The sequence below is a fragment of the Rhinolophus hipposideros genome, assembly GCF_964194185.1.
Source record: "Rhinolophus hipposideros genome assembly, chromosome: 5".
In the NCBI taxonomy this organism is placed as follows: Eukaryota; Metazoa; Chordata; class Mammalia; order Chiroptera; family Rhinolophidae; genus Rhinolophus; species Rhinolophus hipposideros.
Genome location: NC_138051.1, coordinates 67,258,895 through 67,274,301, shown reverse-complemented (window position 1 = coordinate 67,274,301; position 15,407 = coordinate 67,258,895). Strand labels below are relative to the sequence as shown.

Here is a 15,407-nt window from a genome sequence, read left to right as displayed (position 1 = left end):
AATACACACTAAGCCATATTTTTATTATCTGTGAAATGGGAATAATACTCACTTCGTAGAACTCGTGTGAGGATTCAATAAAAAAGTAAGTATAAGAGCTTGAGAACGAAACTTTAGGGTTGATAAGCCTGGAAACTGTACATATCGTACTCAGTACCGAAATTGAGTATCAATTTAGATCATCATCTTTTAGTCTATCTTATGGTTATTTACAGATTTTCCTCATCTCTGCTTTTATACTATAATTTGCATTGTAGGTTTATGTAATACTTTAATACACTTGCATCGTTTGAAGTACTGCATATACAAAACAGACAGTATAAATATTTGTTTTTATGATACGATATTTCTCAAATCAATGGGGCATATCTTTTTTATGCGTGTGTGTAATACATATATTATATAAAAATCTCTCCTACATGTCATGAATCAGTGTTCACCTAAATTATACTAATCTGATATGTAGTAAAAGAAAATCTTACTCTGTGTAGTGTTCCTGTTGCATGCGTGCAGATAACGGCATGCATGTGTTCCTTTGCCTCTCTGAGAAATTCACTTGGCCAAACGACTGACTACAGCCCAGAGATTTTGACCAGGATTTTATAACTCTGGAGAGAAGAAAGAGGAGATAACATAGGAAAAATAGTTCCCAGTATCCACTTGGGAGTAGAAAAGAGAGCAGTTTAGATGTGATGATAATTACATAAGACTAAATGGAAGTGCAAGGTCTTTGGCATGGTCATCAGCTATGAGACGAGGGGATGTTCAGCGACAAGCACCCTGTGTCCTTCGTTTTGTCCTACATATTCCTACGAGAATGTCTGTATCTTTTGATTTTCTCTCAACATTCAGTAAATTCAATTAAATGGCTCAAATGTCCTTCATTTGGAAATATACTTATGATTTAAAATTTCTTGTCTCCAATTCTTGCACCAAGAGGGGAAACATACTTGAATCAAGCTGAGCAGGTGTGTTGAAATTTTTCTCCAGGAAGTGCTGTTGAAAAGGTCACAAATGATTCTACTTACCAGTCTACTTAGTGTTAAGTACAACTGAAATATTCCAGTCTATCCTGACTAGAATGACTACTGATTACTTAAACAGTAATTGGTTGCTAGGAGACAATTACCGAATTGCCAAGCTTTCTGCAACCCTGTCTCCCAGAGCTCTTGAGAATTGTCCACATATTTGTCCCAGAGCATTTTGGCAGCATCCTTTTGCACCTTCTGCTGAAAATCAGTTAATTACGAGTCTTGTAAACTTGGGTCTTTCAACCACCTGCCTTCATAATAAATGCAACCCACATGCTTCGACTTGAACAGCATCATTTGGAATAACTGCTGTTTTTCCTTCCTTTAATTTACTTCTCTACGTTCCCAAACCTTCACCTTCCGCAACCAAAATGGACTAGTGTTAGTGTCTGAAACTGAAGTAGGAAATAAATAGGATGTGTAACGAGGTCAGAAGATTATTTGAGTCTATCAGAAAATTTGCTGAAATATCCTAAGACTTCATGTCAAGGCCCAGAGGACACCTTCCTGGGACAGAGAGAGAGGCGGTCCATTGCAGCCAATCAGGAATGAGCACCTGATGTGTGAGGACTCTACACACACCCTTTGTTTGTCCTTTGAAAAATCAAGTGTCTTGCTTCCTACTGGACAATGTATTATTTTCTTGTTCTTCATTTTCCTGCGATGGTGTGTACAACATTGCACAAGTCTGCCTCCGTACTTATGTGTGACCCCAGCTGACGGCTCCTGTTGTAGGGTCATGCTGCCATGGCAGGCAACCGCTTGCATTTTTGTACTTCTCTAAAATTGGATAAAGTGCACTGTAGAGAAGCTTTCCCTCTAAGTGAAAAGATTTGGGCTAAAGGAGTCTTACTTTTCCTTTTCAATCTTAGATGTATCACAAGACCGTTTTGAAACTAAAACCCCTAGTCTTTTGTGTCTCCCCTTGGCTCAGTCCATCTTCTTCCTCGGTACTTGGCAGTTCTGTTCGGAGACTCTCTTTCTCAGGACCAGGCCGAGCCAAAGCAGACTAGGAAGTCTGCTGCCTGTCTGAGGATGCCCTCCCTGGGCATGATTCACACCGGAGCTCAGGGCCTCCTAGCAACGCCCAAGGAAAGGCCCTGTGCAGATGCCCAGGGACTCAGTTTCCTCTTCCCAGGTCTCTGATTGACAGTTTGGGACCCCACTCCACTTTTTCCTTGTTCTTTGCAAATTCTCTGATCCTGGCCACTTTGCTGCAACCTCTTCCGGTTCACCCTTAAGAGGCTCTACTAAGGTGGGCTCTCAAGGAGTGAGAGGTACCACCCAGATGCACCCAGGGCTCAGGACGTGACACTGACAGCGTGGCCATGGCAGCAAGCACCACACTGTATGTCCTCAGGACTATCATGGAAGCTTCGCTCACTTTCAGAAGCTTCTCTGGGCCTCTTTGCAGCATTGTCCTCTGTGCACGTGCTTAGCCTTCCCAGCCCCACTTTGGAGTTGATCATGTTCGGGACACACAGTAAAAACTCCTCTCCGTGTGCCAGCGAGCTGCCAAGTTGTGGTAACTTACCACCCCACCCCACCATACTTCTACAGGTTCCAGCTATGGAAACACAGCAGTCCACTTCTGACAATAACATATTTAAAGTCAGATAAACCAACGTGGCTTCAGAGATAAACACTATGTGCCTACAATACAAGTTAGGTAACTCTCCTACTAACATTTTCTCCTGGTGACCCATTTTGACTAAGCACAGTGATAATAATATACAGAACCTCCACTAATGGAGACAAGGTCTTGGACACACACCAGAATATGAATTCCCTAACAAGGAGACTGTATGTCTTCAACATGTTCACACACACACACACGCATACTCACAGGCACTCGGACACACGCGTGGATACAGACACCAGACTGCATTGCAGGAACATGCCAGGGGAGACCAAACAGCCCAGAACTAAGATGCCTATCATATCATGGTAATGGCGGACGGCCCAGGGATCAGGTACAAGGACATGCTTTTCTTTTTATCGCATCTAGAGAGCACATGCTGTTACCTGCTGTCTTTGGTAGGCAGAGAAAGTTCGTTCCAGGTCTTCAAGATCTAGAATTTTGAAGACTTTTGTATCATCAATTTCGGTCCATACTGTTCCTTCCAGTTTGTTCTGCAAACATCAAGTTAAGAAGTGCTAGGGTTTACAGTTATACACAAAAAGAACAGACGTTGTATTTTTTTTTTTTTTTTAATACTGCTATCCCCAATTTTTCATTCCACCAGATAGTCAACGTGAGCTGGCTTCATTCAAACAACGTGTCATTATTTCGGAAGCTTTGTCTGTTAAACATCTGAGCTGGTGAGAAGCTCGAGTCCATACTAGCAAATGAAATCCCTGAACAGCCAGGGCGGCTTCCCCTCCTGTGACAGCACAGTGAGCTGTGAATGCCACCCACTGGAGGGGAAATCGGAACAAATGGCTTACCTCGGGCAGCTTGGACCAGTTGAAGGATTTCAGGGCGTTGGTGGGCTGAGGGATGTTTTTCTTCTTGAGTGCGAGACCCAGAGGAGCACCCGGAGGTGGCATGATGCCCCCTAAGGGAGGAGGCCCTGGGGGAGGAGGGGGACCACCTGGAGGGAGAGGAGGAGGCGGAGGAGGAAGCATTCCACCTGGCAGAGGTGGGGGTGGTGGGGGAGGGAGAGACCCTGGCGAAGAGGAAGGAAAGGGCCCTCCTGGGGCTCCCGGCGAGGGTCCACCTGGGATGGAAGCACAGACAGCTCTCTGAAAAAATAAAAACAGGAAAAGAGAAGATCAATGGAAGACATAAATTCATGGGACGATTTTGCGAGTCTTAAACTTTGCCTAAAACATACATTAGAGAGAAAGTCACACTTCTGAGAATGGCAGTTTAAAGGGGCATTAAGACAAGCAGAATTTCTAGGCCTTTGGGGACTCTGTTGGGTTAGCCCTTTGTATTTGGCTTATTTGCAAAGCGTTCACATGTTTCTCACTTCTTGTACCATCGTCCAGTTTGGTTTTCATGAAATCAGGTTTCACTGTAAGAAGCAAACATGACTTCCCTTGCTCTTATTAGAGGATCTGTATTTACAAACCGCACACCCCACACTGCCTCGGCTGCCTAACCTATACGGTCGCAGAGGGAGCAAGTCCCAAAACCACGGAGGTAAGTCACAAGGCCTTTCAGGTTTTATTCCCCCAGTCAGAAGCTGTCTACTGAGGGATGAGGGGCTTCGGGATAAGTGGAGGCGGGGGACGGAAGACGGCCGATCCTCACCCTGCTGAGCTCATGGAGCTGGGCAGTGAGGTCTGCCACCTGTTGCTTGACTTGCTTATGCTCAGTGGTCTCCTTTTCAAGTTTCTCTTTCATTTTATTTAAGGTCTGCATCATCTCCTCCTTCTCTTGGGTCTTGGCGTCACATTCTCTCTCTTTCTTTTCCAGTTTCTGTTGTAGCTCATTGTGCTCTGCGCATGAAAACAATCAGACATGAAAATGGGACTCTTCAAAGTGGAAGCCTCTCCTCTAAAAAGCAAACTGGCTGACCACTGTGAGGCTCTTTGTTATTAGGCAAATATTAGTCCTCTTCTCCACCAAGGGCAGTGACTCACAGGCTCAACGGTGTCCGTGCCTGGAGGAGGCTTCGGATGAACAGGTTTATGAACCGTAACATTTTCTGAAAATCGGAAGAAGAGACCCTAGAGTCACAGTTCTAAAGATGGAGCACAAGTGTGAACAACTGCTTATGAAGCAAAATGGTGCCTGTTTGGTACTGAATTCAGAATTCTGTCACAGCAATAGCCCTGTGGCTACACGAAGGGACAGGAACATTAAAAAGACCTCTTTTCACAAATTAGGAACGAGAAGGAGAGGAGTCCAGGGTTTGTTAGCTAGGTTTGCTGGCTCGTCTGACCAGCGGAGGGGCTGAAAGGGAGGGCTTTGTCCTGTGAGGAAATCTGCGGCCAGACCCAGTGTTTGTCCCAACACAGGGTCATTCCTCCTGCTCCCCCCCAGAAGGCTACTTGGACATGAAGCTTTTTATACTTCTGGCAAACATTCTTAAAACTTGTGAAAGCAAATGTTACCATCTCATCATTAAATATCTTTAGGGCACTAGTACTGGCTGAGCATGAGAATCACCATGAGGAGAAAAATATTAGCTCCTCAACCCTGCTATATGGGACAAGGCATCCAATTTAGCATAATGTTTATTTACACGGCCAATATGCCTGCTGATTCTAGTACTGAAGGGAGGGATGAGCTTTGGAAAAGAGGACTAATGAAGTTTAGGCTGTAGATCTTTATTTCAAATACTTGGCCCCAATTCCTATTCTTTTTATATCAACAAGCCCACTGGAGATAAAACCCACTGGGACATAGCTACACAGAGTTGGTCTCTATGTCTGAATTTAATAACACATTTAAAATTTTGCTTTCTCTGTCTCTTATTTTCTCTCTTCTGAGTCCTCCAAAATCAGAGTTTGCAGAGAAGGGTTCAAGACACTAAAATCCTTGGATTTTATCAGCCTTGGAGTTAAGATAACCATTAACCCACTTTTACCACTTCTACCATTCTCTTCAGTCAGAAAGACATCTAAAAATTACCTCACTGTATCCCATTTTCCTTCTTCTAGCTCCACTTCATTCCTCTTTGACAGCTGTAAGACTTGATTTCCTATCACCAGTCATTAGCCTCTGACAAACCTGGCCTTGCCTCAGACCACCTGAGAGATTTAACATGTCAGGACACCCAGACCCCATTCTAGGAAGTTTCTTCTGTAAGTTGGGGACAGGGCTTAGGGATCTGGGGTTTTCAAATGCTCCTTAGATGATTCTGATGTAATACCAGGTTCGGGATGGTCCAGCCTAAAGGATTCTCTCCACAAATGGCATCCACGTATCATCCATTTGCTAAGCTTTTATTCCGCACTTTCTGGGTGTGCTGCACTACAGAGAATTCTCCCCAGATATTCTCCACCGATCAGGTCCAAAGAATTTCCGGCCTCTTCACAGCCTCCACTCTCTGACTAATTCATAAACACGTGCCCTCTTTAATACAACTTTGCTACCTTAAGCTTCCAGAAGAGAATTCGTTTTATCTACTCTATCTCCTTTTTTTGCATTTACCCTTGACCTCACTTTAAAACATCCTGTTCCTCCTCCTAAGTGTGGCCATTTTCTCTTGTATCACCTCAGCCGCCTAAATCCTGCAACAATCCCTATCATTTATTGTGCAACTAGCATGTGCCAGAATCTACACTAAAGTCCTTATATTTGCTTTGTCATTGACTCTTCACCACAACCTGTGATTTAGGTTTTCATCTCCATTTTACAGAGGAGGAGACTGGAGAGGAGAGGAGAGCATGCTTTAGCCTGTCCACATGGTCAGCCAGGGGCAGAGCTGAGACTCAGACCCAGAGCCCAGCTCAGTGCCTGATACACACAGGCACTGAATGAACGACCGAGTGGCTCCAAAGCTCATGTCCTAAGTTCTCTTCTCAATTTACATACCTAAGTCTCCATCCTCTAAGGGTGGGGTGTCCCTAAATGTTACTCATTGACCATTTTCTCTTTGGTATAATCTCTCTAAACCCTAACTTTTAGTCAGGGTTTCTATTCTTTCTAGAGCAGTTTCTGGAAATTATTTACAAAAAGGTATGTACAACCTTACTTTTTTGAGAGTAATCTGAATTCATATGAAGAACTTCTAATATTACAGTACTTCACATCTATTCTAGTATTTTCTGGTATCAGTGGTGGCCCTGCTTTTCTACTCAATGGAAAACGACAAATGTGACAAGAAGAAAGGAAATGCTTCAGCATCTCTTGGACCTTCTTTCACCACAATAAATATCGGGGTGAGCGCTCTTGTATTTCACTGGCTGTGACTGAATAACTTGGACAAGGAACAGGAAATCAGTTAACCAGCAGAGCAAAAGAGTAGTGGCTGGGGGTATGATTGTTTTCTCAAAGGGGCCAACTTTAATTTGCTAGGATTTTGTAGGAGGGGAGACAATTCTATCCATTCTCTGAGTAGCTGGCACAGTGATGGTCACAAATGACCCCTCCTGGTCATTCGATGCTGACTATTAATATCAAAGACATCTCCGAATACTCGCCAATAGCTAGCCTGTTAATGTTTCATAACACATACATCTACAATCATTAGTGAGTCTCTGCATGATTTCTCTTTTTATAATGGGTGCCAAAATAAGGTCATGTGAAGAATTGGGCTTCTGTGTTTCTCTTTTAAAATTCTGGGTAATGCCTGGCGTTCCTTATTACGTTTCTTAAAACCCAGTGTGCTTTAAAGAGCAGTTACAAAGTGGATGGTGAGTTGGGATGACTGGTAGTTAAGAAAATTTGAATTAATGAATAGTGAATAGAAACAACAACAAGCTTTTCCAAAAAATTTACATGACTGTAATAAAAGGATAAAATATTAGGGAAGTAGCATGACAACTAAAACAGCTTGATTCAAGAAAAACCAGTGCTAGATGCCGTTAAGACATGGAAAAAGAAAGACTGTTTGATATACTAGGGTCAATAAGATGCATCAATGAAAATTTCTAAAATAGACAGAAAGGAGAGTTAGTTGCTCAATAATGAATAACCTGGTCTCTTCTCTTGTCAGGGCCTCATCACGTACCTTTTCTCATTTTTTCTGCTTGTTCTTTCCACTGCTTAACTTCATTTTCATTAACCAACCTGCATAACAGTTAAAGGAGCATTCATTACAAAAAATATAAAAGGCCCACTGCTAAATGCATGCTCTCTGGATACAAAAACAGTCTACTGCAGAGAAAACCCCTGGCATGCTTGAAACCCACTTAACCCCAGATATTACTTAGGTGTACATAGGACCTCACATCTGACTTCTAGAACATTTCGGTTCTCCCAGCTGCTATTTTGAAGTAGGATAAAATAAACATCTTATCCTGTCACTACTATCTTACAGGCAGCAAATAAGAAACTTACATTCGTACGACATTCTTAATATTAAAGTTTTCCAAAGGTGTGGAGTCAGGGTCTTGTCCTTTGTCATTTTGGATAACTATTTGCTGTATAATTCTATCTAGTAGTAGCCAGTACTGAACAGTGTTGCCACTTCTCTTGTCTAAAAAAGAAAAAGAATGGTGGAGAAATACTTCAAGCTACTTCTAAACAGGACGAATAGTTTTCAACAGTGGTCATCTGAACCAGAGAGATGTTTATATATCTGCACCAATGTTGTCCCAAGTTTCTGGAATTCTAACATGCGATGGTCATTTATTTCATTGAGAGGTACTTTCTACCCCTTTATAAATGTGTTGTAAGGCATCTATGTATTTTTAAAATCAAAGTAAGTTACAATTCATTTCGTTATGGGAACTTCACAATACCCCTTAGGTTGAAGGGAGGGAGACACACTGGGCTGTCACAAAACCAACCTGGGGTACACCCAACCTAGTCAGCACGGTTTGGAAGACCCAACCCTGGGGACGATGTCCAAACATTCCAAAATAAGTGTCACAGACACACTCACAAGGCATCTGAAGGCAGTGGTGTAGGATGGACATGAAGTGAGGGTAAGCTTCGCTGTGGGTCAGCCTCTTCCTTGTCAGCTCGAACATCTGAGTCGCACTTTTTGTGTCTATGTGAACCTATTTCACATGAAAAAGAAATCTAAGTGCAACACCCACATTCCTCAGTTCCCACAATGCAAGGCAGGCAAACCTAAGGCACACAGAGGCTCCTCCTGACACTTAGACAGCAAAACAGAACTTGATGTCACTCTTAGGTTACACTGGTCCCTGTCAACTCTCCAACAACATTACAACAGGGAAATTCCATAAGCGGATGAGTCAGGTCAGAATAACTGTATGCATACGTACCAGTTCAAATCTTTTGGCAAATTCTAGTTCATCTTCATTTCGGAGCATTTCAAAAAAATCTAAATGCCTGAAAGACAAGTAAATAGGAGCTATTAAAAGTAGAACATCCTATAAACACAGGCACATAAGAAGCAGGACACTAATACTAAGCCTAGGATATGGATTCCGAGCTAACGCCAAAACCCACACTGAGTTCTCTACACAATGTGCTGCCTCTTTCATCAAGAATGTTTTAATATACAGAAATATCATTAGCCAAACTAACATTCTGGAGCAAGCTCCTTATATTACTGACAGGTCACAAGTGGTTCACACACTGGCACTACTCTCGTGGAAAAAGTATGAACTACATCTCCGATCATAATGGTTTGACTTACCTATCTAATGTTGAATTTTCATGTTCCCTTAATTTATCTATTACAGGTTGAATTCCTAACATCAGAAATTCATAGCGCAGATGAAGTCTAAAGTCCAAACTTTCCTGAAAGTAAAAGGGTAATAAAATACAAATTTATGCTGTTGAGAGACTATATAGTCAGTAATATTTTTATAAGTTCTTTTTAAATGATGTATGTTTTAACTTGTGGTACAGAAGGTCCTTACCACGCCTGCCCCTTGGCTCAGCACTGCATTGATGAAAGACATGATGGCTGTCTTCAGACTCACTTCATCGCGATACCGTCCCGTGCTTTTATCCAAGTCATTAATTAACGTCTGCCGAGGATACAGATGTAAAAACACTCATTTTATTAGTTTTTTTATACTCAGGAGTTGATTTTTAAAATCTTGTGTTTAGTCAGAATTGCATTGATCCACAGAAAGCCCCTTTTTCCCCTGCTTAAGCTACCACCTAAAAATGCTACTTTCAAAATTCTTAATATCATATATATTTATATATGTATGTATACAAAGTACAAAAGATTGTGCTTTGTTAACTCTGCATGCTTTTTATATTTGAGTATGAATATGGTGACATAATCTCACTATTTATACTGACCCTAAATCAAGGACGGCAACCTGCAAAATTTTCAGGAAACACCCCATCCATCTTAGTGGATTCAAAAGATGTGTGTTATATAATATGTAAGAAGCACTGCCACATTTTCAAGGTCAGTAAATCCAAAACCCAAGATTGCTCAGCTACAGAAAGTATACTCTACTCTGTGGTACTAAATAAAACCTAAGAGGATGGAAATGCTTGGCGTGACAGTGTGAGTTGTCACCTAGGGGGAAATCTCACGTTCTGTTGCCGCCTTGGGGCCAGGAAGGGCATCTGTCGGCTGGGGGGGGTTGGGGGGGTTCGGGGGGGACACCCACCTGAAAGCGGGTTCTCTCGCTGGCATACTTCTGGTAGTGCAGCATGGCCTGCAGAACCTTCTTGTGGCCCCCGGGAACCAGGCACACGGCGCCCAAGATTTCCAGCACAGCCACTTTTGTTTTAATATTCTCTGTGCTCAGACTCTGAGCAATTACATTAATACTCTCAGAATGAGCCAGGACATGAGCCCGACCTTGAGAGTTGTTCATTAGTGCTTTTATACATCCAATGAGAGAGGTATGTATTCGAGACTCCGAGGTCTCGTAGTCCATGGTCTTTAGAAAGTTGAGAATACATGACAGGCCATCCAAGTCGATGAATCTGGTTACAAACCTGTGCGGATGAGGTTAAAATGTATCAGAATTAAGTCTCTTTGGAATTTTGTAACAGCCCTTAATGCAAAAGTTTGGAGGGGCAGACTTCTTTTCTACACCAAGGAGTAGAACTGTTGGGTCCTATGGCAACACGATGTTTAACATTCTGAGGAACTGCCCACCTGTTTTTCCAAAATGGCTGCACCATTTTACATTCCCACCAGCAATGAACGAAGGTGGCAGTTTCTCCACCCCACTTGCTAGTTTCTGTCTTTTTTAATTTAGCCATCTTATTGGCTGCCAGCACATTTTTTAATTGAAGAAAATCAATTTGCAGTTCCTAAAGTACCAAAAGGTTCCTAGGTACTTTATGCAGTTCCTAAAGTACCAAAAGGCTGACATTGATGACATCTCTTTAATTCCTGGCCTCTTCCCTGGCACAGACCCAATGGTCAGGTCTAACCAGAAGTGTGAAAAAAATCTCCATTTGAGGTAAACAAATCTCAACCCATACAAAGAACCAATTAACAGATCATATAACCACAGAATACCAGGAACAAAAAGGCACTGAAAATATTTGTCTTAGCTTAATTCATCTGCTGATTCTATGTTATTGTAGCCATCCAGCCCCCATGCACCTGTACGTGTCAACTACTGACCCAGGTCCCATCTCAATGAAAGTCAAAGAGCAGCCTTAACTCCAGGATATCTGCTTATCAAACAAATGATAATCTGTATCTCTAAAGTTTTGTAGCAAAATCCTTTTTTTATGACATGCTACATGGAATTCCAATATAAAAAAACAAATAAAATACTTTATCACCATACGTTAATTTTATTAATATTTATAGCACTTTTTTTTACTGTAAAATCAATCAACAAGAATGATTCACAATGCCCTTCTGCATGTTAAGCCTCTGAAAAGTTCAGAAGTATCTAAACCTGTTTATCTGACTACTCCAGAAATTTCCAAACTTATTTAACCTTGGATACCCATTAACATCTGAGGATGCAGAAAATACACACAGAGGGAAATACTCATCTAGTGAGGATAGGCTAGAAAACCTATCATACAATTGCATATGACTGTTGGTGAATCAGTAGGTTTTTCTCAGTTAGCATGCTATAGTCAAATAGAGGAAGGGAATCTTTATTTTCCAGCATTTCACCCAACCACATGACCAAGTTGTAGCCAAGTTGGTTTAAACCAGTTAGTTTCATTCACAGCACCTATGCTAATGAAATGCCCCTGGAAGCCCAACATCTCACCAAACCTTAGAGGCATGACTGGAAAATGAAGATGGGGGAGGCAGTGGAAGCTGACTGTTCATCCTCCTTTTAGTATGTTTTATTGTGATGTAACTCACATGCAAATTCACACTTTCAAATGTACAATTTAATGATTTTTAATCTATTCAGAGTTATATGACCACCGCCACTATGTGAATATTAGGACACTTTCTCAATTTAATCACTCCCAAAAGACTATTTTCCCCTCTCCCCAAACCCAGGCAACTATTCCTTTCTCTGTCTCTATAGAATGGCCTTTTCTGGATATTTCATGTAAATGGAATCATACAATATGTGGTCCTTTGTGTCTGGCTTCTTTTCACTTTACATAAACATTTTCAAGGCTCATCCTGTTGTAGTGTGTGTCAAGACTCCATTCTTTTTTATGGCCGACTGATGTTCCACTGTATGGATATACTGCAATTATTTACCCATTCATCATTTGATAGAATTTGGGTTGATTCCACTTTTGGGCTATTATGAATAATGCTGATATGAACATGTGCACACAAGTTTTTTGGAGCACATGTTTTCATGCCTCTTGGCTATACACCAAGGAGTAGAACTGTTGGGTCCTATGGCAACACGATGTTTAACATTCTGAGGAACTGCCCACCTGTTTTTCCAAAATGGCTGCACCATTTTACATTCCCACCAGCAATGAATGAAGGTGGCAGTTTCTCCACACCACTTGCTAGTTTCTGTCTTTTTTTATTTAGCCATCTTATTGGCTGCCAGCACATTTTTTAATTGAAGAAAATCAATTTATTGAAAGCTCAGTGATTAAAGTATTTCATCCATGGTTCAATTGCATGCTTTTAAGAGTTCCTGAAAAGTCTGGGAAGAAGGATAGGAAAGAAATAAAAGAAAGAAAAAGGAAAGGGACAAGTAGACCACACTACTCAGGAAAAAATTACCTCATTGGTTTTGTCCTTAGTGCCGTCTTCAAACTCTCTATAGTTTTACTTCTCTCTTCTTCTTCTTCCTTCTCTAAAGCCAGCAGAGATTTTCTCTATGCAAAGAAAACTGAAGTTACTCCTTCCAATTCTATGTTTTCATTATAGTACAAGCCAGACAACCCATAGATTCCACGCCACTATCACTTTTTATCCAAAGTAATCAATAAATCTATAACTAAGATTTACTACAAGCCAAAATGCAGAGCGAAAGCACCAAGAATTTTACAAATGTGTTCTCACTACTAAAAGTTCTTTCAAATTTTAAATAAAACTTGAAGGAAATGTTTATAGAAATCTTAGTAGAGATCAAGTTGTCCAAATGTTTGTATAACTTCTATACATGCACTCTGAGGAAGATAGTACTATTTTATATTTGATAGAAAGATTGAATCTGTAGTTAATTATAACATTTCTGGCAATTAACAGAGGCGGGCAAGAAGCCCCCCCCCATCCTATCTCTCCCACTCCTCAGCCAAAAAGCGTAATCTTTTACACGTTTTGTTACATCAAATTATTTTTTAAGAGGAACAATTAAATTGGATCTGATACTAAGATGGACAATTCCTTCAGAGTAAATGCTTAAGTTATAGAAATGACTCAACATCATTTGGAAATCTGGGAAATCAGGAGGGAGGGAGGGAAGGAAGGAGGAAGGGGGGAGAGAGAGAGAAAGAGAGAGAGAGAGAATCTACCTACCCCGGGACCTACTACAGCAGTGCTTCTCAAACTTTATCATGGATGTGAATCACCTGGGCATCTTGTTAAAATGCACATTATAGTTTGGTACTTCTGGGGTGAAGTGTAAGATGCTGCCTTGCTGACTAGTTTCCAAATGCAGTGCTGACACTGCAGGTCTGTGGACCTCACTGCGAATAACAAGGCTCAGGAAGCAGATCTCAGCTGATGTTATAAAGTCATGAATGCTAGTAAGGTTTATAGACTTATTACAAAGTCTTTTCCATTCCTTTCAACCCATGATCACCTCGCTGTACTAAAACTATTCCAAGTCTTATGGCCCCAGGTGCCTCTACTCAAGGAACTACTTACCTTCATCCTACTCTGAACACACATTATCTAATCTCAGTCTTTTTACCTGTTACGAATTCTGACAAAATACTTGGTTGGGGAACAGCCTGCAGTATTGGGGGGAAAAAATTAAAAAGTCTGGCTCCTATCCATGTGTTGAAGTGAACCAGTCACTCCCTTTCTTTCTGACCACAAATCATCAAGGGGGTACTTTACTTAATTTTTTCAAGTTAATAGTATCAGCACTAAGTAACTAGATATTAACTAAAGCCTAAACTTGACTTCACAATTAGGCAGGTAAACTGCAAAGGAAACAAATATGTATATCAGTATCATTTATGGCAATTGAGATAAAAAATCAGAAAGCCTTGTTTTTTTAAACTTTACTGTTTTTGCTAAAGCTGCTCTCTTGCTGGTGATGAGCCTGGACAGCTGTCACCAGAGGATGGGAGGGGAAGAAGCTATGTGCAGAAATAGCCAATGAATTCCTTCACAGCTCTGTGAGACCCATCCCCCGGAAAATTCAGCACAAGTCCAGCCAAGTACGCATAATCTCCTAAGGCACAGCTGAACTCTAGACTCTTAAACAATCACTTTGAATCTGTAGCTCAGAATCAAGCTTTTATGAATATCACTCTGTTCCTAACCTTAATCACAGGAAAATATCCCCACATTAAAGACTACACATATTTCTTACTGTGGTTCACTAATACAAGTAAAGATGCACATATTTTCCCTCCTCACAGTCTTGGAGAGGGTGGAACATCTACATAAAGGCAGACGACATGAAGTCTCTCCCTTGTGGAGCTGGGAAATTTATGAAAAGTCAAGAAAATTAAATTGGAATTTCCCTTTCCAATATAAGAACCATTATTTTCCTCTCAAACCAGAAGACAATACACCCTTTTTTGTTTATGATACAGTGAGATTTGAATCTCAGTCTGTGTTTATTGTATTGAGAAAACTGAGGCTATGTAGATGAACCTACTATTCTAATGTGACTTTTCAAAATAAAATAACCTGTAGAAAGTCTCAAGTTTTCAAGCTGCTCATTTAGGAAGAAGGCTTAATTTGCAACTTTTTGTAGAAAAGGGGGATACGCCTGCATTTCTGAAGATTGCTGCTGGCCCAAACATCCCCTGTGCACCTTGGCACACACAGGACAGGCCTGTCATGGCCTCTCACATGCAACGTGGGAAGGACAAAGCACGTCCTGGTAGAGGATCTTCCGGTCCAAGCTGCTAAGGTCTACAACGGAACATGCAGGTCCAAGGGAAAGGCATAAAGGGGGCACTGAAATGATGCCTGGCTGGGAGTGGGGAACCAAACGTCTGTGTGAAATATTTCATTGGTGTGAAATCAGTAAGCCAGGCGCCTAAGCACACTGAACTTCGGCTCATATCCGTGAGAGTGCACGGAGAAGCCACATACAAGGAAAGCCCAGGTCCTTCGCGAAACTGTTGGGCTGCACGCTTTTATTATGCTGTTTTTCACTCTTTAAAAGCCACCAGACCATTCAGGGGTCCTTTAAAGAACAAAGCACTCTTGTTATGAGGCTTACGTAAAGGAACTGAACTTGTTCCACAAACGCCTTCACAGACCACTAAGTGTTCCA

At 41.4% G+C, this 15,407-nt stretch overlaps 1 protein-coding gene across 5 annotated transcripts in view; it reads right to left on the bottom strand.

Moving 5' to 3' along the window:
- Positions 1 to 15,407, bottom strand: part of DAAM1 (dishevelled associated activator of morphogenesis 1) — a 162,313-nt gene that overhangs the window by 35,394 nt on the left and 111,512 nt on the right. For all 5 annotated transcript variants that reach the window (XM_081047326.1, XM_081047328.1, XM_081047325.1 and 2 more), the window contains 11 exons: positions 12,725 to 12,819; positions 10,203 to 10,536; positions 9,489 to 9,599; positions 9,263 to 9,366; positions 8,886 to 8,952; positions 8,537 to 8,654; positions 7,990 to 8,128; positions 7,661 to 7,719; positions 4,291 to 4,478; positions 3,480 to 3,776; positions 3,057 to 3,164 (listed from right to left, as the gene is read on the bottom strand). In XM_081047326.1, coding sequence (XP_080903452.1) covers positions 3,057 to 3,164; positions 3,480 to 3,776; positions 4,291 to 4,478; positions 7,661 to 7,719; positions 7,990 to 8,128; positions 8,537 to 8,654; positions 8,886 to 8,952; positions 9,263 to 9,366; positions 9,489 to 9,599; positions 10,203 to 10,536; positions 12,725 to 12,819 — 1,620 coding nt within the window. The remainder of the gene's footprint in view (positions 1 to 3,056; positions 3,165 to 3,479; positions 3,777 to 4,290; positions 4,479 to 7,660; positions 7,720 to 7,989; positions 8,129 to 8,536; positions 8,655 to 8,885; positions 8,953 to 9,262; positions 9,367 to 9,488; positions 9,600 to 10,202; positions 10,537 to 12,724; positions 12,820 to 15,407) is intronic.